Source organism: Trichechus manatus, unplaced genomic scaffold, assembly GCF_000243295.1.
Source record: "Trichechus manatus latirostris isolate Lorelei unplaced genomic scaffold, TriManLat1.0 scaffold00373, whole genome shotgun sequence".
Classification (NCBI taxonomy): domain Eukaryota; kingdom Metazoa; phylum Chordata; class Mammalia; order Sirenia; family Trichechidae; genus Trichechus; species Trichechus manatus.
The window spans coordinates 388,804-416,337 of NW_004444309.1; the positions used below are offsets into that span (position 1 = coordinate 388,804).

The 27,534-nt window shown below is 43.9% G+C and overlaps 1 protein-coding gene across 1 annotated transcript in view; it reads right to left on the reverse strand.

The window, feature by feature from the left end:
- Positions 1-27,534, reverse strand: part of GALNT14 (polypeptide N-acetylgalactosaminyltransferase 14) — a 153,185-nt gene that overhangs the window by 94,800 nt on the left and 30,851 nt on the right. The window contains exons 3-4 of the mRNA XM_012559895.2: positions 8,220-8,318; positions 1,083-1,150 (exon numbers count right to left, since the gene is read on the reverse strand). Coding sequence (XP_012415349.2) covers positions 1,083-1,150; positions 8,220-8,318 — 167 coding nt within the window. The remainder of the gene's footprint in view (positions 1-1,082; positions 1,151-8,219; positions 8,319-27,534) is intronic.

Here is a 27,534-nt window from a genome sequence, read left to right on the forward strand (position 1 = left end):
AGGTTCTCTTTGTTGGTGTAAAGGAATCCAATTGATTTTTGTATGTTTATCTTGTATCCTGAGACTTTGCTGAAATCTTTTATTAGTTCCAATAGTTTTCTTGTGGATTCTTTGGGGTTTTCTGTGTATAAGATCATATCATCTGCAAATAGAGATACTTTGACTTCTTCCCTACCAATGTGGATGTGCTTTATTTCTTTTTTGAGCCTAATTGCTCTGGCTAGGACCTCCAGCACAATGTTGAATAATAGTGGTGAAAGATGGCATCCTTGTCTGGTTCCTGTTCTCAAGGGGAATGCTTTCAAACTCTCTCCATTTAGGATGATGTTGGCTGTTGGTTTTGTATAAATGCTCTTAAGTATATTGAGGAATTTCCCTTCTATTCCTATTTTATTGAGAGTTTTTATCATGAATGGGTGTTGGATTTTGTCGAACTCCTTTTCTGCATTGATTGATAAGATCATGTGGTTCTTGTCTTTTGTTTTATTTATGTGATGAATTACGTTGATTGTTTTTCTAATGTTGAACCATCCCTGCATACCTGGTATAAATCCCACTTGCTCATGGTGAATTATTTTTTTGATATGTTGCTGATTCTATTGGCTAAAATTTTGTTGAGGATTTTTACATCAATGTTCACGAGAGATATTGGTTTGTAATTTTCTTTTTTAGTGGTGTCTTTACCTGGTTTTGGTATCAGGGTTATGCTGGCTTCATAGAATGAGTTTGGGAGTACTCCGTCCTTTTCTATGCTCTGAAATACCTTTAGTAGAAGTGGTGTCATCTCTTCTCTGAAAGTTTTTTAGAATTCTCCAGTGAAGCCATCAGGGCCAGGGCTTTTTTGTTGCTGTTGTTGGGAGTTTTTTAAATAACCTTTTCAATCTTTTCTTTTGTTATGGGTTTATTTAGTTGTTCTACCTCTGTTTGTGTTAATTTAGGTAGGTAGTGAGTTTCTAGACACTGCACTATTACCAACCTAGGCTTTCCTCCACCCCAGCTAATCATGGACTCACCTCTGCCTGTTATGCAGGAGTTGGGAACAGACATTTGTGCTTAAAGAGAATGTAAGAGATAATACTTACGGTCATTGCTAAAGTCATCTACTAATATGATTTCCTGGATCAGATGCATAGGGGTGCGGTTTAATACACTGTGGAATGAAAGAGGAAAACTCATTATGACTTCTAGTGGCAAAATACATATATTAACCTTGAGTTTTAAATAGCACCACTGCGTTTGAGGAATGAAAACTCAGAGAAATCAAAGGGTTAGTCCAGCCACATTGCTCATCTGTGAGGCACCAAAAATGTAACTTGGGGCCCTCTACTGCCCCTGTGCCTCTTATGACTTATACAGGTACCCCTCAGACATCAGCCTCTCTCCTTCCTGCCACCTGACTTTAGCTTTGATTCTCAGACCCTTCCCCAGACCTTCTTAGCTGTGGCTTAACCTGTTGTGTCTGTCCACGCTACAGGTAGGCAGATAAAGAATGAGGTCTGCGGTATGCTAGCTCTTTGGCAACAGGACATGGATGTAAAGATGCCCCATGGACACCAGGAGGCAGAGGACTGCAGAGAGTGGGACAGGCGGCGTGGGAGACTACACAAACACAGTCTGATCCAGGTTGTATTGAAACTACTTGGATTTAAGCTTCTTTTACAACCCAGTTGGAGTCTCTGGATGGTGCAAATGGTTAATGTGCTCAGCTGCTAACAGAAAGGTGGGAGGTTGAAGTCCACCCAGAAACATCTCAGAAGAAAGGCCTGGTGATCTACTTATGAAAAATCAGCCAGTGAAAACCCTATGGAGTTCTACTCTGACACACATGGGGTTACCTTGAGTCGGAGCTGACTCCACGGCAAGTGGTATGTTTACAATACAGTATCAGGAAGATAGGGAGCCCTGGTGGTGCAGTAGTAAAAGCAATCAACTGCTAACTGAAGGGTCAGCAGTTTGAAACCACCAGCTGCTCCACAGGAGGAAGATGTGGCAGTCAGCTTCCATGGAGAGTTACAACCTTGGAAACCCTATGGGGTCGCTATGAGTTGGAACTGACTTGACGGCATTGGGTTTGGGTTACTAGGGGGACAGTGCCGCTCTCTGATGGTGCCCTGCTCATTCATAACTGAGAGCCTTTTCTCCCACAGCTGCCACTGCTTGCAATGTCCCTAGTCTGCTCACAAGGCCCAGTTTAAATGTGTCTTCCTTTCTAAAAGCTTCCTAATCTACTTAGAATTAATTGCTTCCTCCTCTGGGCTCCCTCAGCATTTTGTACCAGATGCCTCCTGCTGCATTTATCGCTGCCTGACTCTGAGGGCTGGCTTTGTACCTCACCCATCTATTTCCACCTTAGATGGTCAAGTTTGTCGTACTGTGGTGGCTTGCGTGTTGCTGTGACACTGGAAGCTTTGCCACCGGTATTTCAAATACCAGCAGGGTCACCCTTGGTGGACAGGTTTTAGCAGAACTTCCAGACTAAGACAGACTAGGAAGAAGGACCTGGCAGTCTACTTCTGAAAAAATTGGCCAGTGAAAACCTTCTGAATAACCACTCACTTGAGGAACATTTAGTTCACATCTACTGTGTGCTAGGCACACAAGAACAAAAAAGACGTGATCTCTACCCTCCAGAAGATTGTGATCTAGAAGCTACTTTCTACAAGCTGTGTAATCTTAGGCAAGTTACTTTACTGCTCTGTGCAGTAAAATATCCCCATCTATAAAATGGGATAATAATAGTAGTATCTTCTTCACAGGGCTGTTGAGAGGATTAAAGAAGAAAATGCATATAAAGCATTTAGCACAATGTTTGGCAATTTAAAAAACAAAACAAAAAACCAGTTGCTGTCCAGTAAACCTCAGCTCATGGCAACTCCATGTGTCTTCGTGTGTGTTCTACAGGGTTTTCAATGGCTGATTTTTCAGAAGTTGGTTGCCAGGCCTATCTTCAAAGGCACCTCTGGGTGGATTCCAACCATCAACTTTTCAGTTAGTAGCTGAGCTTTTAACCATTTAGCGATGATAAATGGTAGCAACTATTACCATTTTGTGCATCATTAATGATTTTCAAATTGAGTTGACTGTGGCTCTAACAAGGGGCAAGGTCTAGGTTTCAGTGTTAACTCTGGGCCTCAGGAATGACCGAGATGGCTGGATCCTGTCTCCCCTGAACTGCATGGCTCCTCAGGCTGGGCCATACCACCCACCACAGGATACCCAGAGCCCCATGTATATGGAAAGGGGACTCAGAATGGGTGCTGTGTGGGGCCCTCCTCTCAGGATTGTCATTCTGAGCCCAGTTCTCAGTGGGCCGTCTCCTCTATGCAAGATGCAGAGACCCTCCATGAGGAGAACTTTGCCTGAAGCTGCCTTTATTTATGAAGCTTTGATTCTCACCGTGGCGACTAGTATAAGGTGGAGAACAAAACCTTGCTACAAAGACCTGAGCCTGCTGTCAGGAGCACGGGGTGGGGGTGGGGTGCAGCCTCCAACCTAGGGAGGGCGGTGGAAGGAGGGGACTACTCACCACGATCTGTCCCAAAGAAAAGGTGCACAAAACCAACAACCATCCCTCTAATCATGGAGGGAAGGGGAGAGGGAGAAAGAGAGGGAAAAACCTGCTTGAAGAATAACCTCTAATGAGGTTTGATCACAGCTGTAGTGTCTGCATCCGATTCTCCCAAATCTCTGCCAGCTCTTTGAAATTCAAGAGTTCTCTTATGTGAACATCAAAAGGTAAACCACATGCCGGCTCTGTGCTGGTTGAACTGAGAGATGATTAATGAATAAAAAATGTCCAGGGTTTAGAAAAGAAATCAGCAGCAGTGAGTGCTAATTATACCATTTCCTGGTAACACCTGGCTTGTTTTTGCTCCTCTAATCAGAGCAATTGGAGTCCTGGTGGCTGCTAACCAAAAGGTCTGCAGTTCAAATCCACCAGCTGCTCCTTGGAAACCCTATGGGGCAGTTCCACTCTGTCCTATAGGGTCGCTATGAGTCAGAATCGACTCGACAGCAACAGGTTTTTGGGTTTTTTTTAATCAGAGCAATTGGAGTAGTGGCGAGGCCTCTGTAAAGTGGCTCCAGCCTGGGAGGCCTCAGATGGGGCTTGTGCTCTGGGCCCCTGGGGAGGCTGGAGAAGGAAAAGGTCAAATCCTGTCCATGGGACCTGGCCTGGCTCAGACGGTGCTGCAGGCTCCCTGCCTCCCACACATCTGCCCCCACTCCCACTTCCCACACCCTGTTTGCTCCCGTGTCTTCCTTTGCTTCCAACAGGTTTTTCTGCCAGGACACCTCACCACCCCTCAACAGCAGAGCAAATCCTCCCATTTCTACAGGGCCTAGTTTGTTTGTTTTTTTTCCTTCTAGTTGCCATGAAGTCGATTCTGACTCATGGTAATCCCATGCGTGTCAGAGTAGACTTGTGCTACGTGGGGTTTTTGATGGCTGATTTTTCGGAAGTAGATGGCCAGGTCTTTCTTCCGAGGTGCATCTGGGTGGACTCGAACTTCTAACCTTTCAGTTAGCAGCCCAGAGTGTTAATCATTTGCACCACACAGGGACTCCCTGAGCCTGGCTTAGGATAAGGATATGCTTTTTCTTTTTTCCCCATGCTAATGCTAGCTGTTCCATGCCCCTTCTTTACATGGCCTTAGCATGGAAGTATGTGCTCACACTTGCTGGCATACACAGGTCACACCGCCTGGAACTTATTCTAAAACTGAATCTCATGTAGGTGGCTCACCTCTCTGCCAGAGAGTGACTGCACTGGCAGTGTCGACGCAGTCTGCTTTCTGCCTGCTGCCCCCCAAACATGAAGCACATGGAGGAGCACCCAGAGAGGCAGTATGCAATGTGAAGAGCATGGGTGTGGAGGCGAGGTGGGCTCCACCACGTACTAGCTGTACCATCATGAACAAGACACTGGTCCTCTCCAATCCTTACTCTTCCGCAGTAATTACGTTTTCCTTGTAAAAGCAGATGATTCTAATACTTTTGACCTACTTCACAGGCTTTTGTGTGTATGAAATGAGGAAACGCATTGGAAATTGCTTTGTGAACTCCATGGTGCTACACGCAGGCAGGTTTTTATCAAAAGTTCCATAAATACCAGTTGAATGAAGGGCCAAGGCTGGTTGGTGGTAGAGTTGAGTCATTCTGGAGTGAGACTGATTTGGATTCAAGTACTGTATCTGTATCCACCATTCACTTGCTGGTAGAGCTTCAGTAAGCATTTAACCTTCAGAACTACAATTTCTTTGGCGACACCATGGAGATATTACTACCTACCTCACAGGGATGCTGCTATGTGCGTGAAAGGAGCTTAGCACCTGGCACACAGCAGTTGCTCTGTGAATGTGGGTATCAATAATAACAATGATATTGTAGCTAAGAATAGCAATATTTATGACTTAGTAGCAGTAGTTCTCAAAGTGTGGTCCCCAAACCAGCAGCATCAGCATCACCTGGGGACTTGCTGGCAATGCAAATTCTCAGTCCTCACCCTGGACTTACTAAGTTAGACTCTCTGGGAATGGGGCCCAAGAAACTGTTGTAATAAGCCCTCCATGGGGCTGCTCAGGTTCAAGGGCCACTGCTGTCAATCCAGGCTGAGGAGGGTCATCATACCACCTGCTGTCACTTGTACTAGTTCACTATGTGCCAGGTACTGTTCCAAGTCCTTTACCTGTCTGAATTCATTCAATATTCTCAACAGTGATTGTGCCAGCTATTATTAGTAGTCCCTCTTTTGAAGACACCTGAGAACTGTGTGTCTGGACAGGTCACTCCCTGTGTCAATAAGGTCACAGTGAATATTCAGTCATAGTGAAGACTTAGACCTTCCCTCAGGGCAAACCTATCGCTGAATTTATTTCCCATTGTCCTACCGGTGCAGTGATTAAAGTATTCAGCTGTTAACTGAAAGGTTGGCGGTTTGAACCCACCAGCTGCTCTGTGGGAGAAAGACGTGCCAGTCTGCTTCCATAAAGATTTACAGCCTTGGAAACCTTATGGAGGCAGTTCTACTCTGTCCTGTAGGGTCGCTATGAGTCGGAATCAAGTTGACAGCAGTGAGTTTGGTTTTTTGTTTTTTTACAGGCCTTTTGGCAATTTTACCCTCTCAGAATTCTTGCCTGCCCACAACCACACCAGGTGTGCAAAGGAGAAACAGTTTGACTAGTCTGATGGAAATGGCAAGAGAGTATGCTTCACTTGGTGTACTCTCTTTGGCTCCCATTTAATCTGATCTCCTTCTCTGGGACCGGAGGACAATCTGAGGTGCTGGCTAGCAGATCTGGGACCAGCTGCAGCAGGCTTTGTGTCAGAGGAGCACCTTACTGCAAGGCCAGTCCACTCCTGGGCTGAGGAGGCAGCTGTGTGCACTCCTGGCCCCAACACCTCCCCCAGTGAGGCTGAAATGTCACTGCTGGGGCTAGCCTTGCCCTATTCAGGCTGCTGAGAAGAAGGGCTTTGAAGTCAGAGTGCAAGGCCTGGCCTCCTGCTTTACCATTAGCTGAATGACTTTGGGCCTTAATGTAGTATTTCTACGGCTCAGTTTCCTCAGCTGCAAAGTCGGCATAGCAATGGCATCCTGCCTCACCTAGTAGAGAGAATGAGCCAAGATATGCCTGCACAGTATCGGAACTTCAAGGCTGGTGGCTGCTGTTCCTATCATCTAAGACACAAATGCTGCCAGAAGCTGAATAAGGAAACGGTGTAGTGGAGACAGTCAGGGGATGGTGGGGAGGGTGGGCCTGGGGAAAGGGCCCTGGAGGAGAGGAAGGAGCACTTCATGGAGGGAAGGGGAGCTGAAACAGCCAGGGTCTTCCAAGATCTGGGTGAGGAATCAATTTCTGGGTAATTCTTCTGGGAGCAGGTCTGGGTTCTGAGGAGAGTTGTGCTGGGGGCTGGGTCGGGGATATTTGTGTATCAAAAATCTATGCAGGTTACAGGCCATACATGGTAAAGATCCACCTAACAGAGTCAGCAAATGGCCAGGTGAGGATCTGAGGGCAGATGGAGAGAGGCCAGGCGGGGAATGGGGACTGGAACAGATAGAAGACTGCCCAGAAAGTGAACTTTAACAATTACCCTTAGGCTGTTCTGATTTGCACCATCATCGTGCCTGGAAGGCTAGGAGAAGGCAGTGGAGAGGCAGGGTGCTGTGATGGGAAGCAGACTGAGTTCTAATTGCCAGCCTGATGCTTCTTGTTATGCAGCCTTGGGCATGGGGTGTTACTTAACGTTCTGGGCCTCAGTTTCCTCATCAGTCATGAAGATTAGAACTAATGTTCTAGAGGAAGTCTAGCCTGGTGGTTAAGGGCAAGGGCTCTGGGACCAATTCTACTACTTACTGCCAATGACCTTGGGCAAATTACCTAACAGCTAGGGCCTTCGTCTCATCCCTGAAAAATAGGATAATAGCCTCCCGTATATGATAAGGAGTGACTGAGTTAATGCATATGAAGGTTTAGAACAGTACCTGGCATGTAGCTAGAAATGCCTTATACTCTCTGTGACGGTTAAGATTGTGTGTCATCTTGGCTGGTCCATGATTCTCAGTGTTTATACGTGATCACTCCCATGATTGAATGTGCTGTGAGTAGCCAATCAGATGAAAGGGAGTTTCCTTGGGGGGTGTGGGCTGCTTCTGAATATAAGCAGACGTTCTGGCTTTTTGCTCATGCTGGATCCTGCGGCTGCCTCCTGTCGTCTCACCTCCGGTTCCTGGGACTTGAGCTAGCAGCTTAGCTGCTGATCTTGGGATTCGTCGATCTTCACAGCCTGTGAGAAAGAGTCCTGCTCCCCAACCTACTGATCTTGGGTTCACCAGCCCCTGTAGCTACGTGAATCAGAAGAAATCTTGCAGTCTTGCCTGCCAATCTTGGAGCTCGTCAACCTTCACGGCCTGTGAGCAGGAGCCCTGCTCTCTGACCTGCCGATCTTGGGCTTGTCAGCTTCTGTGGCTGCGTGAATTGGGAGAGGCCTCTCCCCTGATCCATGGACTTCTGATGTTCTAGCCTTTACAATCATGTGAGCTGTTACCTTGATATAAATTTATCTCTCTATATATTTATATGCTTTACTGGTTTTGCTTCTCTAGGGAACCCAGCCTAAGACACTCTCATTACGGGGCTGGGCGCACAGTGAGCTGACACGCCCTTGCCAAGTGCCAGGGCCAGCACTGGTTAATGAATGGACAAGAAAGGCTGCCTTACCTGTGAATGGTTCTGAGTAGGGTGGAGCGGGCCTCGTTATGGAAAGTGATGATGATGCTGGTAGGTGGAAGGTCTGTACAATATACCAGCAGATTACATCTGGAGAAGGAAAAAGCAGCAGAACACATAAGACCTCTGGGTACAAAGGAGATCTAAGGGGCTAGAATAGAGGGTATCATCATGGTCACCAGTATCACCGATGCTTGGCATCTGGTGGGGCCTCCCCACTGCGCAGCACTGGGTAAGAGACCTGGGACTTAGCCCAGCCCTGAGAGGGGGGAGGGAGCTCTGAGAATGATGGAAGCTGAATTTCCCCCCACCTAAGGGGAACTTGGGCTTGGAGTCAAATTGAGTTGATGTACAGAAAATAAAGCAGTTCCTGGGTGGCACAAATGGTTAAGAACTCAACAGCTAGCCGAAAGTTTGGTGGTTCAAACCTACCCAGAGGTGCCTCGGAAGACAGGCCTGGAGATCTGTTCTGAAAGGTCACAGTCTTGAAAACCCTATGGAGTAGTTCTACTCTGCACACATGGGGTTGCCATAAGCTGCAATCAACTTGATGGCAACTAACATAAAGAAAATAAAGGTGGTATTTCTTACATGCCTGAGTTTGTACACAGTGATTCCTGTTGTTGCTGTGTGCCATTGAGTCAATTCCAACTCATAGTGACCCTGTAGGACAGAGTAGAATTGCCCCATAGGGTTTCTAAGGCTGTAATCTTTATGGAGGTAGACTGCCATATCTTCTCCTGCAGAGTGGCTGGTGGGTTTGAACCACCGACCTTCCGGTTAGCAGGTGAGTGCTTAACCACCGCACCACCACGGCTCCTCCAATGGTTCCTAGTAGCCACATAAACCCAATCCCAAGTCTTAGGTTCCTTCCCCCAGTCTGTGTCCTTCCAGCCCCTCCATCTGTGCCACGGGCAAAGGGCAGATCCCAGCCATGTTCTGGGCCAACAGTTCCAGCCCATCACACCACGCTGACCCCTGCACCACCCCCCCCTACACATCTAAATCTGGCTTGTTTAAAGAGGCAGAGCCCCCCAGACCCCGGTATAAACAATAAAACACCATCTTAAAAAAGCATCCATTTCCACGTATCCTGGATTATTTCATAAAACAATTACATCCGGAGTAATTTCAATTTAATACCTTGCTGCAAGTGAAAATTGTAGGCCCCAGCCTGAAAATTACTATAATAATGAAAATAAACCCACCAAGTAAGGCTGATGCCACCAGGGGCTATCGCTGGGTAAATGATTCCTCCTGTTTCTTGCCATTTCAGGGGTTGTCCAATTATGGGGACAGAGTATTAAAAGAGGAAATAAATAACAGATGTTTGGGGAGTCAAACATTTGCTCTCCTCATTTTCCAACTTGTTCCTAGGCCTGAGACTTTTAATTTGGGGTCTAGACACCAAAGGATGGGCTTCAAGGGGGCCGTCAGCCCTCTGAAGTTGTTTGCAAAACTGTGTGTGCAAATGTGCATTTTTTATGAACTAAGATGGTTTCTAGTTTTCAATAGATTCCCAAAGAAGTCTATGGTCTAGAACTTTTAAGGACCTCAGTTCTAGGACAATGGGTCTGATGTCTCTTTGGTCTCCCTGGTAATTCTAAACACTTATTTTCTGCAAGAATAAACACTGAAGGTTTATGGTGTTGGCCCAGAGAACTTTAAAAAAAGTCCCAGGAACTGGAGCTATTTTCTGGGCTTTCCTGCTCAGGACCTGAGCACAGGCTGTGTTCGGGTCATCCACAGGGAGCTAATAGTTGGCGAAGGAAGACCCCAAGGAAAGAGGCACTAGAAAAGGTAATTCATAACCTGTAAAACTTTCCTGCCTTCCTGTTCTCTCCCTGCAGAGATAATTCAGCAGATCTTGTCATTTCCACCTCCTGAATCTACCCCTCTTCTCTCTTCCCTGTGGCCCCAGATCAGATATTCATCACTCCTCATGGGATCACTGCAGTAGCCTCTTGACTAGTCTTCCTGCCTCCAGCTTCTTCCCCTGCCAGTCATGCCCTGTCCACCATGTAGCTCTCCATTGGCTGTCCTCTGGCTTGAAACCCTCCAGTGACTCCTGATGTATCAAGTCCGAAATCCCTAGCATTGCCTTCAAAACTCTTTACAATTTCAGCCTCACCTGCTACTGTGACTCTCTGCCATTATTCATGCTATTACTTCTGCATGGAGCATGGAGCAATGTTCTTCCTCCTTTCTTTATGTGGGGAGCTCCTACTCATCCTTCAAGACTCAGAGCAAATGTCCCCTCTTCTGTGAAGGTGTCCCATATTCCCCCACATATGTAATCACATGTCCTTTGTGCTCCCATAATTCTGTACATATATATCTTCCAGTACATCTAATGATGAGACTGTATGCCCCAACTGACTATGAGTCCCTCTAGAGAAGGGACTCATGTCCATCTCCATGACCCTAGAATAAAATTTAGGTATACGAGATGCCCAGATAGGGAGGGACGAAAGAAAGTGGGGAAATACATTCTTAAGTCCCGTGAAGATGTAACATTTTATTGGAAGCCTCTGAGATGGCTTCCAATGGTTCTCACGTACTGGTCTTCACACCTTTGTGTAGTCCCCTCCCACACGGAATCAGAACTAACTTGTATGATGAATAGAATATAGTAGAACTGACAGTGTATGACTTCCAAAGCTAAATCATAAAAGCCCTGCAGTCTTTGCCTTGATAACTTGGAGGGAAGCCAGCTGCCATGCTGTGAGGACTCAAGCAGCCCTGTGGAGAGATGACCATGAAGAGAGGCACTGAGGCCTCCTGCCCACAGCCAGCACCAACTTTCAGCCCTGTGAATGAGCTACCTTGGAAGTGGGTTCCCCAGCTCCAGTCAATCCTTAAGATGACTGCAGCTCCAGTGGGTTGCTGACTGCAGCTTTATAAGAGACTCCAAACCAGGACTGCCCAGTGACGACACTCCAAATTCTTGACCCACAGAGACTATGAGAAATAATCAATGATTACTGTTTTTTTAAGCCACTAAGTTTTGGGGTGATTTGTTAGTATTGTTGCTGTTGTTAGCTGCCATCAAGTCAATTCCAACTTATGGTGACCCCATGTGTGCAGAATAGAACTATGCTCCACAGGATTTTCAAGGCTGAGACCTTTCAGAAGCAGATTACCAGGCCTGTCTTCCAAGGTGCCTCTGGGTGGTTTCAAACCACCAATCTTTCAGCTAGTAGTTCAGCTCTAACTCCTTTGTTAGCATTAGATAGCTATTATAAAAAGAATAGGAAAATGCATTCAAATGGCCTCAGTGAGAAAAGGCACTGGCCTCAGAGCCTCCCAGGAGTAGTTTTCTGTCCCAGACTTGCCTATCTTTGGATACAGGCCTGACTTTGAGTTGGGGGGCAGTGGAAACGGCAGAAGGAAGATGGCTGGTCATGTGGGGTTTGAGGGGACCCTTGGCTTGTGTGAGAGAATGGAGGGGCAAGTGCAGTGAGCACAAAAAGGAATGGGGTGGAGGTCAGGGGAGAGGGAAGGATGACTATCTGTCTCTTTAAAGGAAGACAATAAAGTGGAGAGAGGAGTGGGGCCTCCTTGTCTCCCTCCAACATGGTTTACAGAGACAGGGGAGAAGGAATGAGATATTGAGAAGAGTGGCTCAGAAGGCTGCCAGGGTAGTGTGTGGCTGGATGCCAGGCCTCTCCTGGCTGTATGGCAATTACCAATGCAGGGACAGATTACCCAATAAGCAAGGCATACACAAGCTTAACTGTGCTTACTTACTAATCTGTAGTGCACAACATGGTGAAACCCAGGTTAAACTGTGTACTACAGATTAGTAAGTAAACACAATTAAGCCCATGCATACGTTGCTTACTGTAGGCCGGTGAGTACTGTGCTTACTGGTTAATCTACCCCTGTGTGGCATCAACACACAATGCTCAGAAGCATGCACACACACTGTGGTAAGGGAGTGGAGAAAGGGAGGCTGTACCTCTGCCTGGATACTGAAGGTTTTGTTGGGGAGACGGTGTGCATCTTGATCTTACAGGGTGCGGTGTGGACAGACAGAGAGACAGGCAGACAGATAGGGTGTGGTGAGGACAGATGAATGGAGCATCCCAGTCACAGTCACAGTTTTGGACCTGCAGGCTAAGTGAAGCAGTTCATAGAACCAACTGTGGGACCTTGGGCAAATCACTCACTTCTGCATATCTCTGTTTGCTCATTTGTAAACCAGGGGGTTGGGCCCAATGGTCTAAGGTGAAAGGTTCTCACAGCATCAGTAATCAGAAGCTATGACTGTAGTAGGCATTTAATTAAAAAAAAAAAAAAGGAACAGTTATCATGGAGTCAATTCTGACTCATAGCCACCCTATGTGTGCCAGAGTTGAACTGTTCTGTAGGGTTTTCAATGGCTGTGATCTTTTGGGAATAGATCACTGGCATGGGGTTTGAATGGAATGTCACAAATACCATTTTACAGCTGAGGCTCAACTGTGTGACTGGGCATCTGGCTTTACTTTTCTAAACCTCAGTTTCCTCATCTGTGAAATAGAGATAATAATTCTTAATTTGTAGATTTTTTTCTAGATTATTACTATGTTAGGTAATAGTAGATACTTGACAAATAGTAGCTATTATTGTTTTTAATATCAAGTCCAAATCTGCAGATGACTCCTCCCTTTGGGAGGAGCCAGATCTTGGGTGGACTGGAAAGGTATCTTTGGTATGTGGTTCTACCCTGTCCAACCAGCAGGTGAGGGATTATTGTGAGAAAGAGGAGAGATAAAAGAATGTATCATCAATGTTAGTGAAAAGAACCTGGGTTTTGATGCCAGACAGACCTGGGTTTGAATCCTGGATCTGCCAAGAACTATCTATATACCCTTGGACACGTTATTTACCTTTTCTGGGCCTCATTGTTGTCACCTGCAAAATGTGGGCAGATACCTCCCTTCCAGGCTTATTAGGAAGACTGGAGATAATACATGCAACGGTGTTTAATAGATGCTGAGTAAATGGCAGCTAGAAAGTGGTCCCTGGGTAGCACAATTGGCTGCTAACCTAAAGATTAGTGGTTAAAATCCACCCTGTGGTGCTGTGGAAGAAAGGCCTAGCAATCTGCTTCTGTAAAGATTACAGCCAAGAAAACTCTATGCAGGAGTTCTACTCTGTAACACATGGAGTCTCCATGAGTCAGAATCAGCTGGAGGCAACAGGTGTGATTTGGTTTGGGACAGAGGAGCTAACCCAGACTTCATGTAATGTTCAGTACTTAGTGCTTACTGACTAGAACCATAAACACACAGTTGAGAAAAGGAAGGAAACTTGGAGATGATCCAAGATGAATCAACCTCCTGAATTGTGCAGAACTTGGTATCACACCAGCATCATTTAGACAGCTGTGATCCTGGCCTCTGAGCCTACCCAGTCTCCTGTGCCTGTGGTAGAAAGGACAGCGGGGTTGCTCCATGAGGCTGGGCAGTAATCACATAAGCTCCTCAAGTCCACAGGCCCAGGGAGGGCAGGCAGGAGGGTGGTGCCTCACCGCTCCCAGACACAGGCATCCTGGCTCACAGGAATTCATGGTGCGCTCCTTCTGCCCTGCTTAAAGCTCACGGGGCCCTTACTTATACCTTGTCATATTTGACCCTCACAACAGCTTGTGAGAATCCCACTCTACAGATGAGGAAAATGGAAGCTCAGAATCTCACTCAAAGTCACACATCTGGTGAGTGACTGAGGTGAGTTGAACCCAGGTCCTGTGCCTCCTAACCTGTGCTTGTCCCACTCACCCACATGATCTTCCCCTCAGACTTCACCCTTGCTCAAGGCACAGGAGCCCAAGCCCTGGTGTTGGGAAGGGCCACTGTCTCTGACCCCCAGTGCACAGACCACTTGCCATCCAACCCCAGGGCCTGCAGCCCCATTTGTGAAGGAGCGCTGGGGATCAGCAACAGTAAGGCTGAGACAAATCTTTAAAGCTGGTTGCCTTGAGGAGGGTCTGCTCAGACTGTGGGCTTTCTGTGAGAGGGATCTAAAAGATTTTTCAAACAATGAGATCTATTAGGGGCACGAAGGGAAAGAAAAAGGCTGCCAATCCTGTGAACTGGCACGGGCACATAGAAGAGAAAGCATATTTATAATTTATTAAAGATTCAGAGGGTTTACTGGAGAGAGACAAGAGTCAGCAGGAGAGATGTGTGTGGGGGTGGGATCACCAAGCAACTCTTCCGGAATCAGAGGGAGGGCAGATTGCTGCTGAGTGGGGAACACAGACTCACAGGGCTGGTGTCCTGATTGCTGCAGCAGCTCATGAATAACACAAACTCCGCTAATCTGATTTTTGACGTGTAGTGTTTCTTTTTTTTTTGGAAAAAGAAAGACTTGAATAAGACTCTTCATCCCCCCAAGTTAAAGTGGGACTCAAAGTGCTTCCTGGACTGTCAACCTCTAGAATAGTCAATGCCACTTATTGATGCTTCCAGAGAAGTGCTCTGAGATGCTGTTATAGATTGAATTGTGTCCCCCAAAATACGTGCTGGAATCCTAACTCCTACACCCGTGGATGTAATCCCATTTGGGAACAGGGTTTTCATCATTATGCTAATGAGGCCATAACAGTATAGGGTGTGTTTTAAACCTAATTCCTTTAATACATAAAAAGAGTAGATTAGACCAAGAGAGAAGCAAGCACAAATGAGGAAGAGGGAGAGGCCACGTGAAGATCACAAGGAACTAGGAATGCTGGGGCTAGAGAAGCTGAAACAAGGGTTTTTTCCTGAGCGGACTGAGAGATAGAGAGACAGAGAGAGAGAGAGCCGGTACCTTAAATTAGGACTTCTAGCCTCCTAAACTGTGAGAAAATAAATTTCTGTTCATTAAAGCCACACGCTTGTGATACTTCTGTTACTGCAGCATAACTAAGACAGATGTTAACCCGAGGGCACTGGGTATAAGCTTCTCCCCTCTTCCCTCTCTCCACCAGCTGATCACGACTCCCCTGCGCATCCTCGTCCCATCTCTGCACCTGAGTATGTGACAACTTGGGCATGTCAGAAACATACTGAATGATGATTGCTCTAAGTTATCACAGCGATAGAATTATGTGCATAATGCCTTTTATTTTATGACACAAACTCATTAAATACTGGCAGCAACCCATAAGGAAAGTATTTTTATTATCATCAGCATTCTCATTTTCTCAATGAGCAATACAGGCTGCTGATGGTTTCTTGGCTCGCTGTGGCTAGGACTCCAGCTCTCTGACTCCTGGGCACCTGAGGATTCTCCTATAGCATGTTGCCCTTATGGAAGAAAAGACTTGGTTATAAATTATAAACATTCAGGATTTAATCTCATGCATAAAAATAGGAGGGAGTAATGATGAGGCAGACCAAATAACTCTGAAGCAGAGAGGAGAGCATAATTATTATTACTAAAATGTCAGTGTAAAGGAAAGCTACTCTGGCCTCTCTCAGAATTGACCAATATCTCCAAGTCTGAGCAAACAAACTCTTGAAAGGAGGCTCTGGCATCTCAGAGGGGAGACTTGAGGACAGTTAGAGAATGGGGAAAGGTCACACAAATATGCAGCATGATGTGAGGGAAATCAGCAGGTTTAGGAGTAGACACATTTGGGTTGAACCTTAGGTGTCTGGAAGCTTGGCGGTTACTTCACTTCTCTAAGCCTCAGTTCCCTGGTTTAAAGTGATGACAATATCCACTTCATGGGATATTTTTAAACTACTATGTGTTGAGCCCTTACTGCCAGGTGCTGAACTGAGCATCTTGCATACTGAGTGTTCATAATAACCCAATGAAGTGGCCACTGTCTTATTAATTCACTAATTAGGAGACACCTCCCTCCCCCGGCATCTGTCAGTTTGTTGTACCGCGGTGGTTTGTGTGTTGCTGTGATGCTGGAAGCTGTACCACCAGTATTTCAAATAGCAGCAGGGTCACCCATGGTGGACAGGTTTTAGCGGAGCTTCCAGACTAACACAGACTAGGAAGAAAGGCCTGGTGATCTACTTATGAAAATTGGCCATGAAAACCCTATGGATCACAAAATATTGTCTGAGACTTCAACTTGCTTACTTTGGAGGCATCATCCTTGCTTACTTTGGAGGACTGATTGCTGGAGAAGAACATCATGTTCGGTAAAGTGGAGGGCCAGTGAAGGTTAAGGAAACTCTCAATGAGATGGATCGACACAGACATACCAACAATCATGAAGATGATACAGGACCAGGCAAAGTTTCGTTCTGTTATACGTGGGGTCGCCATAAGTCAGAGCTGACTTGAGGTCAACTAACAATGACAACAATGAGGAGAGTAAGGCACAGGAAGGTTAAGTACCTCATTTCAGGTCAGACAGCTCCTGTCAGTCTGTCTTAGTCATCTAGCGCTGCTATAACAGAAATACACACAAGTGGATAGCTTTAACAAACAGAAATTTATTCTCTCATAGTCTAGAAGGCTAGAAGACTGAATTCAGTGTCCCAGTTCCAGGGGAAGGCTTTTCTTTCTCTGTCAGCTCTGGGGGAAGGTCCTTATCATCAATCTTCCCCAACTGAGGAGCTTCTCAGCCCAGGGATCCCAGGTCCAAAGGACCCGCTATTGTTTCTGGCTCTTGTTTCTTGATGGTATGAGGTCCCCATGTCTCTCTGCTTGCTTCTCTTTTATATCTCAAACGAGATTGATTTGAGACACAACCTAATCTTGTAGATTGAGTCCTGCCTCATTAACATAACTGCCGCTAATCCTACCTCATTAACATCATAGAGGTAGCATTTATAACACATAGGAAAATCACATCAGATGACAAAATGGTGGTCAATCACACAATACTGGGAATCATGGACTAGGCAAGCTGACACACATTTTTGGAGGACACAATTCAATCCAAGACAGTCTCTAAGGTCCTTGTCTTTAACACAAGGCTACAATATCTCCACGCTGGGACTGTTCCAAGAACTGGGGTATGTGTAAGCTTCCAGATGTTAGTGTAATCGTCTATTCTGTGCCCTTGTACATTGTGTATGCATGTTCACACACTCTACCAACACCCAAAGAAGCAGTTTCTACTGAACTCCGGAAATCAACGGTTGCAGTGTCCTGCCCAGAAGGGAGGGGTAGGCTGCTGCTCCTGGGTAGTAACAGGAAGATGGGGAAAATGCTGGTGAGCCAATCCAGCAACATCATAACAGCGGATCCCATTTATGGCTTAAAGGAAGTTTGAAAGGAAGACTAGACCTCAACTAGGCCCTAGGTGGGGCTGTTAAAGATCTATTCCTCAACAGAAAACTACAGTTCTTCCTTTCTATTCCTTCGGTTTCACAGCAAACTACAGAGGTCAGACCCAGCAGAGAAAATTGTGGATTATCTTCCTCCTATGTTCCAGGTCCCTGAACTCTATGGCCACAGAAGGCAAAGGGAGACACAAGTTTAAGACACAGAAGTGGGAGTGGGACAAGTTTCCCGGGAAAGACCTGTCTGTCTCCAAGGGAGCCACACACTGTGGATTCTGGAGGCAGGTGGGGGGGGCATGTCCCTCTCACTCCCTCCCTCCTCCACTTAAACCTCTTGACCCTCACTCTGTCACTGCTCTAACCAATTACTATTAAGTTGATTCTAACTCGCAGCAACCTCATGAGTCTCAGAGTAGAAGTGTCCTCCATAGGGTTTCCAATGGCTGATTTTTTGGAAGTAGATTGCCAAGCCTTTCTTCCAACATGCCTCTGAATGGACCTGAACCTGCAACTTTTCAGTTAGCAGCCCAGTGCATTAACTGTTTGCACTACCCAAGAAGTGTCATTGCTCTTGCCATATGGAGTCTTATGGAGAACAGTGTCTCCTCCTCCCCTTTCCCTGCCACCAGGACCCAACTCAAAGCTGAAGCATGTGAGGAAGACAGGATTAGAGAGAAAAAGCTCTTGGCCCAGTGACTTTTCCAGAATGTCAGTTCCCTCAGGACAGGGGACAATGAACTTACTACAGGCTTTTAGAATCATAGATTTGGGTTTTACAGCTGAGAACATCTAATACATTCCCAGCTCAGCTCTGTGTAAGGAAGCCTGCTCTCAGCTATGAGGAGAAGCAAGATGACCAAAAAAAATAAAATGCCAAACGCACAATGGGCCCCTAGGTTCAAACTCACCTCTTTAGAAGAGAAAAATGCAAGCAATTTTAAAAGTATGACAATTGTAAAATCAGAAATTCCTTTTAATCTCATTTTATGGGCAACGCCGATACACTGTACGGCATGAAATTTTTATTTCATGTCAATCTCACTGGGATTTCATATGCAGATTAATTTGTTCATCCACAGAAACATATATTGCTCATACTTCCTGCCTCAGCAGCTACCCTTACTTAGTATTGCAGAAACCCTGTGTTTCATAAAAGAACACTTAAAATAGAGATTTGCTATTCCGTGATACTGCCACATTTTGAATTGCTGAACATGTTACTAAATTCTAGTATATTAGGAAGGGGATAAGTGAGCAGGAGCAAGGAAGTGAAATGCCTAGAAGCTTGGTTGGGCACTGTGGAAGGCAGATTTCAAAGATAGCCCTCAATCTCTGTCTCTTTCTGTTATCCCCTCCTCTTGAGTGTGGGCTGAATCCACGAACAAAATACAGCAAAACTGATGGGACGCCACTTTTATGATTTGGTTACGAAAGACTGTGGCTCTTGTCTTTTCAGCTTGCATGCTGGTTTGATGATGCAAGCTGCCATGTTGGAGACGTCCATGTGGCAAGGAGCTGAGAATGGCCTCTGGCCAACAACCACAAGAGTGACTGAGATGACTGCAGAGCCACCTAAGCTATGTCTGGATTCCTGACACACAGAAACTACGAGACGATAAACATAGTTGTTTTAAGCCACTAAGATTTTGGGTAATTTGTTACATAGCATTAGTAATGAATACAAGTACCTTTATTGTTGCTAGCTGCTGTGGAGCTGGACTCTGACTCATGGCAACCCATGCACAATAGAATGAAACACTACCCGGTCCTGCACCCTCCCCATGATAGGTTGTAGATCAGACTATTGTGATCCATAGGGTTTTCATAGGCTGATTTTCAGAAGTAGAACACCAGGCCTTTCATCTTAGTCCACCTTAGTCAAGAAGCATCACTGAAACCAGTGACTTTTCCAGAATGTCAGTTCTCTCAGGAACATGCAAGCCTCCACTGAGAGATAGGTGGTGACTGCACATGAGGTACATTGGCCTGGCATTGAACTAAGTCTCCTGCACAGATGGCAAGAATTCTACCACTGAACCACCATTAGTGACCTAAAAAAAACAAGTCCACCAGGGCTTCTCACTCTCCTGGGGGGAAAGGTAAATTCCCTTGGGAGCTTTATGGAAGAGCTATGCAATGGCATCATAATTCCCGCACAACATTCCAGAGCCCCCATAGGGCCCTTTATCCATACACTAATGGCCCTCCAGACGTTGGTTGTTATGGGATGCCTTGGGATCCTGAACCCAGGATGAAGTTCTTCAGTAGCATTATTTGGGGTTGTTCCAACCTTTACAGATCCAGCTCTCTTGAGGGTGCCTCATTTGAACCACAAAACATAAAATTATTTGAGTGACTATTTTCTCACTTCTCCCGTGAATGGTACATAACTAGTACATGCAAAGGAGAAAAGTTTCTTCATTTCATACAATGGATGCACTAGGACATCAGGGCTTAATTCTCTTGCAAAAGCCCAGTTCAAAAAGGCTGACCTAGACTTTATCACAGACATTTCTCCACTCCATGAATATAAGGTTATTGGGCAGGAAACTTGGTCTCAGGGTGAATGTTAGTCTAATATAAGCATTCCCTATACAAACCTACCACCATAGTCTTGGCTGAATCTATCTGTAATGTCAGTTTAGGGTCTGTAGTTCACTTCTTGTTCCTTAGAGGACCCTCCTGGACTTATCTTAGCTATATACAATAGCATCAGATTTCTAAGAAAGCCTGAACCTTCCCAATTTTAAGACACTTCCACTATCAGATTAACTGCAGGCTTTAGGGAGAAGTGAGGATGGTGAAACTTAATCTTGCTTACTTTGGACATCTCATCAGGAAAGAGCAATCACTAGAAAAGGACATAATGTTGGGTAAAGTAGAGGGTCAGTGAAAACAAGAGAAACCTTCAGTGAAATGGATTGACACAATAGCTACAACCAGGGGTAGATTAACCAATAAGCAACATGCACACAGGTTTACAGTAAGCAAGGTATGCATGAGTTTACTTGTGTTTATTTATGAATCTGTAGTGCACAATTTCATATAGGTTTCACCACATACTTTGCTTATTGGGTAATCCATCCTTGGCCACAACAATGGGCTCAAACATATCAAATATCATGAAGATGGCACAGGATTGGGCAATGTTTTGTCCTATTATACACAAGGTTGCTATGAATCGGAGCTGACTTGACGGCAATTACAATAACAGATCAAAAGGATGACCCTAGACATCAGTTCTGCAATCCATTCTCCTGGCAAAGTAAGAATGCTTCATGGGGCAGGCAAAGCCAATATGGTGCCCTAGACAGATGCATCATGCCATCCCTCTGCAGCAAAGACCACCCCAAAACTAAGTAAAACAGATATAAATATCAATCCTGGAATCCTAAGTATCAAATGAAGGGATAAAGAAACAGATCAAACACCAAATGGAAGTAGAAACTGTAGGGAAACAGAGAACTAAGAGAGATATGGAGTGGAGATCCCCTGCCAACTAACATGGCACAGTGTTGTCATCTTGGAGCACAGCCATCAACCATCCCTGACAGGAAGTACAGGAAGGCAACTTCATGGAGCTCAAAAATGAGACAGAGCACCCAGTAACCAGAGAAACACTCTTTCCCACTCCTCACCCTTCTGCCCTCACATCAACTCCAGCCATCCTGATGGGCTACTCCGAGCCTCCTTGGCTAGACAGCTTACCAGCCTGCTGCCAACCCAGGTCCACTTCATTCCTACCTGCCAGCTCCTGTCATGCCATTTCCCTCCCTTCCTTCTTTTTCTTTCTCTCTCCCACCTAGCCCATACCTCACATCTACCCTGTCCCACTAAGCCATGCCACGTCTCCTTGGCTAAAGAGGCACTGGCCCGCTGCCAGCCAGGATCTGCCCTGCACCCAACTTCCAGCTCTGGCTGTGCTATTTTTTTCTTCTTTTCCCTCTCCTCCTTATCTTTCTCCTTCCCACCTAGCCCATACCCCACCTCTACCGCTTCCTGCAGGCCACACTGCACTGCCTTGGCTAGACAAGGCTAGAGACACGCTGGCCCATCACCAGTGGAGTCAGACCCATTCCCACCTGTCAGCTCCTGCCATGCCATTTTTTTTCCTTTTTTTCTCCTTTCTTCCATTCCTTACTCCCTCTTACCTAGCTCTGTACCCACCTCTACCCCCTTCCACTGAGCTACACTGTTCTGCCTTGGCTACAGTGACACTGGCTTGCTGCTTTCTACCTCCCACTTATCACTGTATGCCACCTCCCCCTCTTCCTGTCAGCCCCCAGATCCGCCCTGCCACCACCTGCTGGCTACCAGCACTTGTTTTTCTTTCTATTTGATTTCTTTTCTTTATTCCCCACACCCAGCCCTGTAAACCATCCCCCCTTCCCGCGCCTCCATGGCTAGAGTGCCCCCAACTCAGGCTTGCTGCTGCACCAGACCCAGACTGTTCCTCCCCTCCCACCAATGAACTACCTGCTGAATGAAAGGAAATGTGTTGGTACCATTCCCCATCTGACCCCCCCCCCATTTGGTAAGGGGCTGTGAATGATCCCACACTGCTGGACCAACATCAGGGGGCAGACAGTCCACCCTCAACCACATCACCAAACCAATGTACTGCTGTGGCCCTGTCCACCCGAACAAGGTGGTGAGAGCTATCAAGCCCACAGATGAGTAAGCAACAAAGCACGGCTGGCCTGCCTGTTCTGACATATCAAAGCAAAACAAAGAAGCAGGAAGAAACAAACAAACATACAATCAATAAATAAAGAAAATAATACCTTAATGTCTTGGACACAGCAGACAATATCAAAACATATAAAAAAGAAGGATAAATGGCTGAAGCAAATAACCAAAACAAAGAATCAGATGACCTTCCAGTAGAAGAAAAGACAATGGAACTACATGATATGAAATTCAAAAGACTAATATTTAGGGCTTTCTAAAAGATTAGGAAAGAGATCAAGCAAAACACAGACAAACAAAAAGAAAAAAACAGACAAAATCATGAAAAACACATACGAAACCAACAAAATCATAGCCAAAATCAAAGAAAACACAGACAAAGCAATAAAAGAATTCAGGAAAACAATACAAGAATAAGACTTCAAAATAAACAAACAATTAGAAATCACACAAGACAACCACTAGAAATCCAAAAGATAAACAACAAAATTTAGAAACAGACTACTCAATAGAAGGTCTTAGGAGCAAATTTGAAATAATGGAAAACAGAATCAGCGAGATTGAAGGCAAAGCCATGGATACCACTTTGTTTGAGGAAAAATCAGAGAAAAGAATTAAGAAAACCTAAGAATTATGTGGGACACAATAAAGAACAAAAATTTGCATGTGATCAGAGTTCCAGAACAGGGAGAGAAAATGGAAAGCACAGAGAGGATTGTTGAATATTAGGTGGCAGAAAACTTCCCAAATATGAAGGATAAGAAGTTGACCATCCAAGAAGCTCAATAAACCCCACATAAGATAGACCCCAAAAGAAACTAACCAAGACAAATCATAATCACACTTGACAAGAATAAAGACAAAGACTCCTGAGAGCAGTTCAAGAAAAACAAAAAGTCACTTACAAAGGGGAAACAAGAAGACTAAACTCTGATTACTCAGGAGAAACTATGTAAGCAGGAAGGCAATGGCAAGACATATATAAAACCTTGAAAGAAAGAAACTGTCAACCGAAAATAATATATCCTGCAGAACACTCTCTCAAATATGATGATGAAATTAGGACATTTCCAGATAAACAGAAATTAAGGGAAATCGTAAGAACCAAACCAACTTACAAGAAATATTCAAAGGAGTCCTTTGGTTAGAGAACCAACAACAATCAGACAACGGCCAGAGTCTAAGACACAGGACAGCATCAGCCAGATACCAACAATAAAACAAAGTGAAAAGACTTAAACCAGAGGAAAAAAGACATCAATCTGTAAATGATGACAACATCAAAACAACAAAAGGAGGAATAAATGGTGTAGGTGTAGGACTTTCAAATGGAGAGGAAGTCAAGGTAATATCAAGTAATAAAAACACTGGTTCAAACTTACGAAGATAAGGGTAAATTTCAAGGTAACCACAAAGAAAGTAACAAACCTATGCAGAATAAAAAAGAAGAAAAACATAAAGACTCAGTAAACACAAAATGTATAATAAGGAAAGGAAAGGAAAGAAAAGAAAATCCACAAACAAAAGGAACTAAGCATGGGAAGGTAAGAGAAACAAGAAAACATCAGCATCACACAAAAAAGCACAACAACATGACAGCAATAAACTCATGCCTATTGATAATCACACTGAATGTAAATGGATTAAATACATCTGTTTAGAGTCAGAGAGTGGCAGAATAGATAAAAAAGCATGACTGATCAATATGCTGTCTATAAGACACGCACCTCAGACACAAAGACATAAATATATTAAAAAATCAAAGGATGGAAAAAATATATTAAGCAAACAGTATCCAAAAAAAGTCAAGAGTGGCAATATTAGTCCCAGATATAACAGACTTTAAGACAAAATCAACCATAAAAGACAAGGAAGATTACCACATAATGATTAAAGGGACAATCCACCAAGCAGAGATAACCTTAATAAATGTTGATGCACCCAATGACAGGGCTCCAACATACATGAAACAAACTCCAACAGCTCTGAAAAGAGAAAACTACAGTTCCACAATAATAGTAGCAGACATCAACACACCACTCTCGGTAAAGGACAGAATATCTAGAAAGAAATTCAATAAAGATATGGAAGATCTAAGGCCAAAGTCAACCAACCCGACCTCATAGACATATATAGAACACTCCATCCAACAGCAGCAAAGTATACATTCTTTTCCAACACACATGGAATGTTCTCCAGAATAGAAAATATTTTAGGTCACAAAGCAATCCTCAATAAACTCCAAAACATCAAAATAATACAAAGCATTATCTCTGATCACAGTGCCATTAAAGCAGAAACAGATAACAGGAAAAGCAAGGAAAAAAAATCAAATACATGGAAACTGAAAAACACTTTGTTTAAAAACAACTTGGTAATAAAAGAAATCAAAGAGGGAATAAAATAATTCCCAGAATTAAATGAGAATGAAAACACATCATTCAAAAATCTTTGGGACACAACGAAGGAAGTGCTCAGAAGTCAATTTATAGCTATAAATGCACGCATCGAAAAAGAATGGGCCAAAATCAAAATGCTAGCCCTACAACTTGAACAAATAAAAAGAGAACACCAAAAGAAGCCCACAGTCACCAGAACAATGGGAATAGTAAAGATTAGAGCAGAAATAAATGAACCTGGAACATAAAAACAATAGAAAGAATCAACAAGACCAAAGTTGATTCTTTGAAAAGATCAACAAACCACTGGCCAGACAAAAGAAAAACAGAAGAGGAAGCAAGTAACCCAGATAAGAAATGAGATGGGGGACATTACAACATGCCTAGCTGAAATAAAAAGGATCATAACAGAATGCTATGAAAAACTGTACTCCAACAAATTTGAGAACCTAGAGGAAATGGACAAATTTCTAGACACACTACTTAACTATACTAACACAAGCAGAGATAGAAAATCTGAATATATGCATAACAAGAGAAGAGATTGAAGAAGGAATTAAAAAAAAAAAAAAAAAAAAAAACTCTCAACAACAACAATAAAAACCCTGGCCTGGATGGCTTCACTGGAGCATTCTACCAAACATTCAGAGAAGAGCTCACACCAGTAGTACTCAAACTATTTCAGAGCACATAAAAGGAAGGAATACTCCCAAATTCATTCTATGAAGCCAGCATAACCCTAATGTCAAAGCCAGGCAAAGATACCACAAAAAAAGGAAATTAAAGACCAATATATCTCATGAATATAGATGCAAAAATTCTCAACAAAATTCTAGGCAATAAATTCAGCATCATATCAAAAAAATAATATACCACGACCAGTGGGATTCATATCAGGTATGAAAGGATAGTTCAACATTAGAAAATCAATCAGTGTAATCCACTACATAAATAGAACAAAAGAAAAGAATCAAATGATCATCTCAATTGACTCAGAAAAGACATCTGATAAAGTCCAACAGTCATTACTGATAATAGCTCACAATAATATAGGAATAGAAGGGAAATTCCTCTACATACTAAAGGCTATCTATACAAAATGAACAGCCAACATCATTCTCAATGGAGAGAGGCTGAAGCATTCCCCTTGAGAACATGAACAAGACGAGGATGCCCTTTATCACCACTCCTATTTAACACTGTGCTGGAAGTCCTAGCTAGAGCAGTAAGGCAAGAAAAATAAATAAAGGGCATATAAGTTGGAAAGGAAGAATTACAACTATCCCTATTTGCAAATGATATGATCCCATACATAAAGAACCCCGAAGAGTCCACAAGAAAACTAGTGGAACTAACAGATTCAGCAGAGTAGCAGGATACAAAATCAACATAAAAAATCAGTTGAATTCCTATACACCAACAATGAGAACATTGAAAAGGAAATCAGAAAAACAATACCATTTATAACAGCCCTTAAAAAGATAAAATACTTTGGAATAAATCTAACCTGGGACATAAAAGACCTATACAAAGGAAGCTGCAAAACACAATTGCAAGAAACCAAAACATACCATGCTCATGGATAGGAAGACTCAACATTATGAAAATGTCAATTCTACCCAAAGTAATCTACAAATACAATGCAATCCCAATCCAAATACCAACAGTATTCTTGAACAAGATGGAAAAAATAATCACCAGCTTAATATGGAAAGGAAAAAGGCCCCAGATATGCAAATCATTATTAAAGAAAAATAACAAATTTAGGAAGCCTCACACTACCTGTTCTCAGAACCTACTATACAGCCGTGGTAGTCAAAACAGCTTGGTACTAGTACAAGGACAGACACATAGATCAATGGAACAGAATCAAGAACCCAGATGTATATCCATCCACCTATGGTGGGCTGGTCTTTGACAAACGACCAAATAGCATTAAATGGGGGAAAAGGCAGTCTTTCTAACAAATGGTGCTGGCAAAACTGGATATCCATCTGTAAAAAAAAAAAGAAAAAACAGGACTCATACCTTACACCATTCACAAAAACTAACTTAAAATGGATCAGACAACTAAATATAAAACCTGAAACAATAAAGATCATGGAAGGAAAAATAGGGACAACACTAGAGGCCTTAACACATGGCATAAAGAGAATACAAACCATAACTAACAACACACAAACACCAGAAAATAAACTAGGTAACTGGGAGCTCCTAAAAATTAAACACTTATGCTTATCAAAAGATTTCACCAAAAGAGTAAAAAGAGAATCTAGAGACTGGGAAAATTTTTTTTTGGGTGCGACATACCTGACAAGGATTGAATCTCTAAAATCTATAGAGTACTTCAACACCTCAACAACAAAAAGACAAATAACCCAATTAAAAATGGGCAAAAGACAAGAGACAGAAAGGGCCACATAAATCAGAGACTTCATCAGCCTGAGACCAGAACTAGATGGTGCCCGGCTACCACAATGACTGCCCTCACAGGGAACACAACAGAGAGTCCCTGACGGAGCAGGAGAAAAGTTGGGTGCAGAATTCATCTTCTAGTAAAAAGACCACACTTACTGGTTTGATTGAGATTGGAGGGAACCTGGAAGACATGGCCCCCAGACTCTCCTTTAGCCCAAAACTAACACCTTTCCCGAGGCCAACTCTTTAGACAAAGATTAGACTGGACTATGGGACATATAATGATACTTGTGAAGAGTGTGCTTCTTAGCTTAAGCAGATGCATGAGACTAAATGGGCAGCTCCTGTCCAGAGGCAAGATGAGATGATGTCATGGATTGAATTGTGTCCCCCCAAAATATCTCTCAACTTGGCTGGGTCATGATTCCCAGTATTGTATGATTGTGTAATCTGATGTGATTTCCTTATGTGTTGTAAACTCTATTACTATGATGAGGTTATATGTGATCTCCTTATGTGTTGTAAATTCTATCACTGTGATGAGGTTATACTGATGAGGTTTATAAGACTAGATAG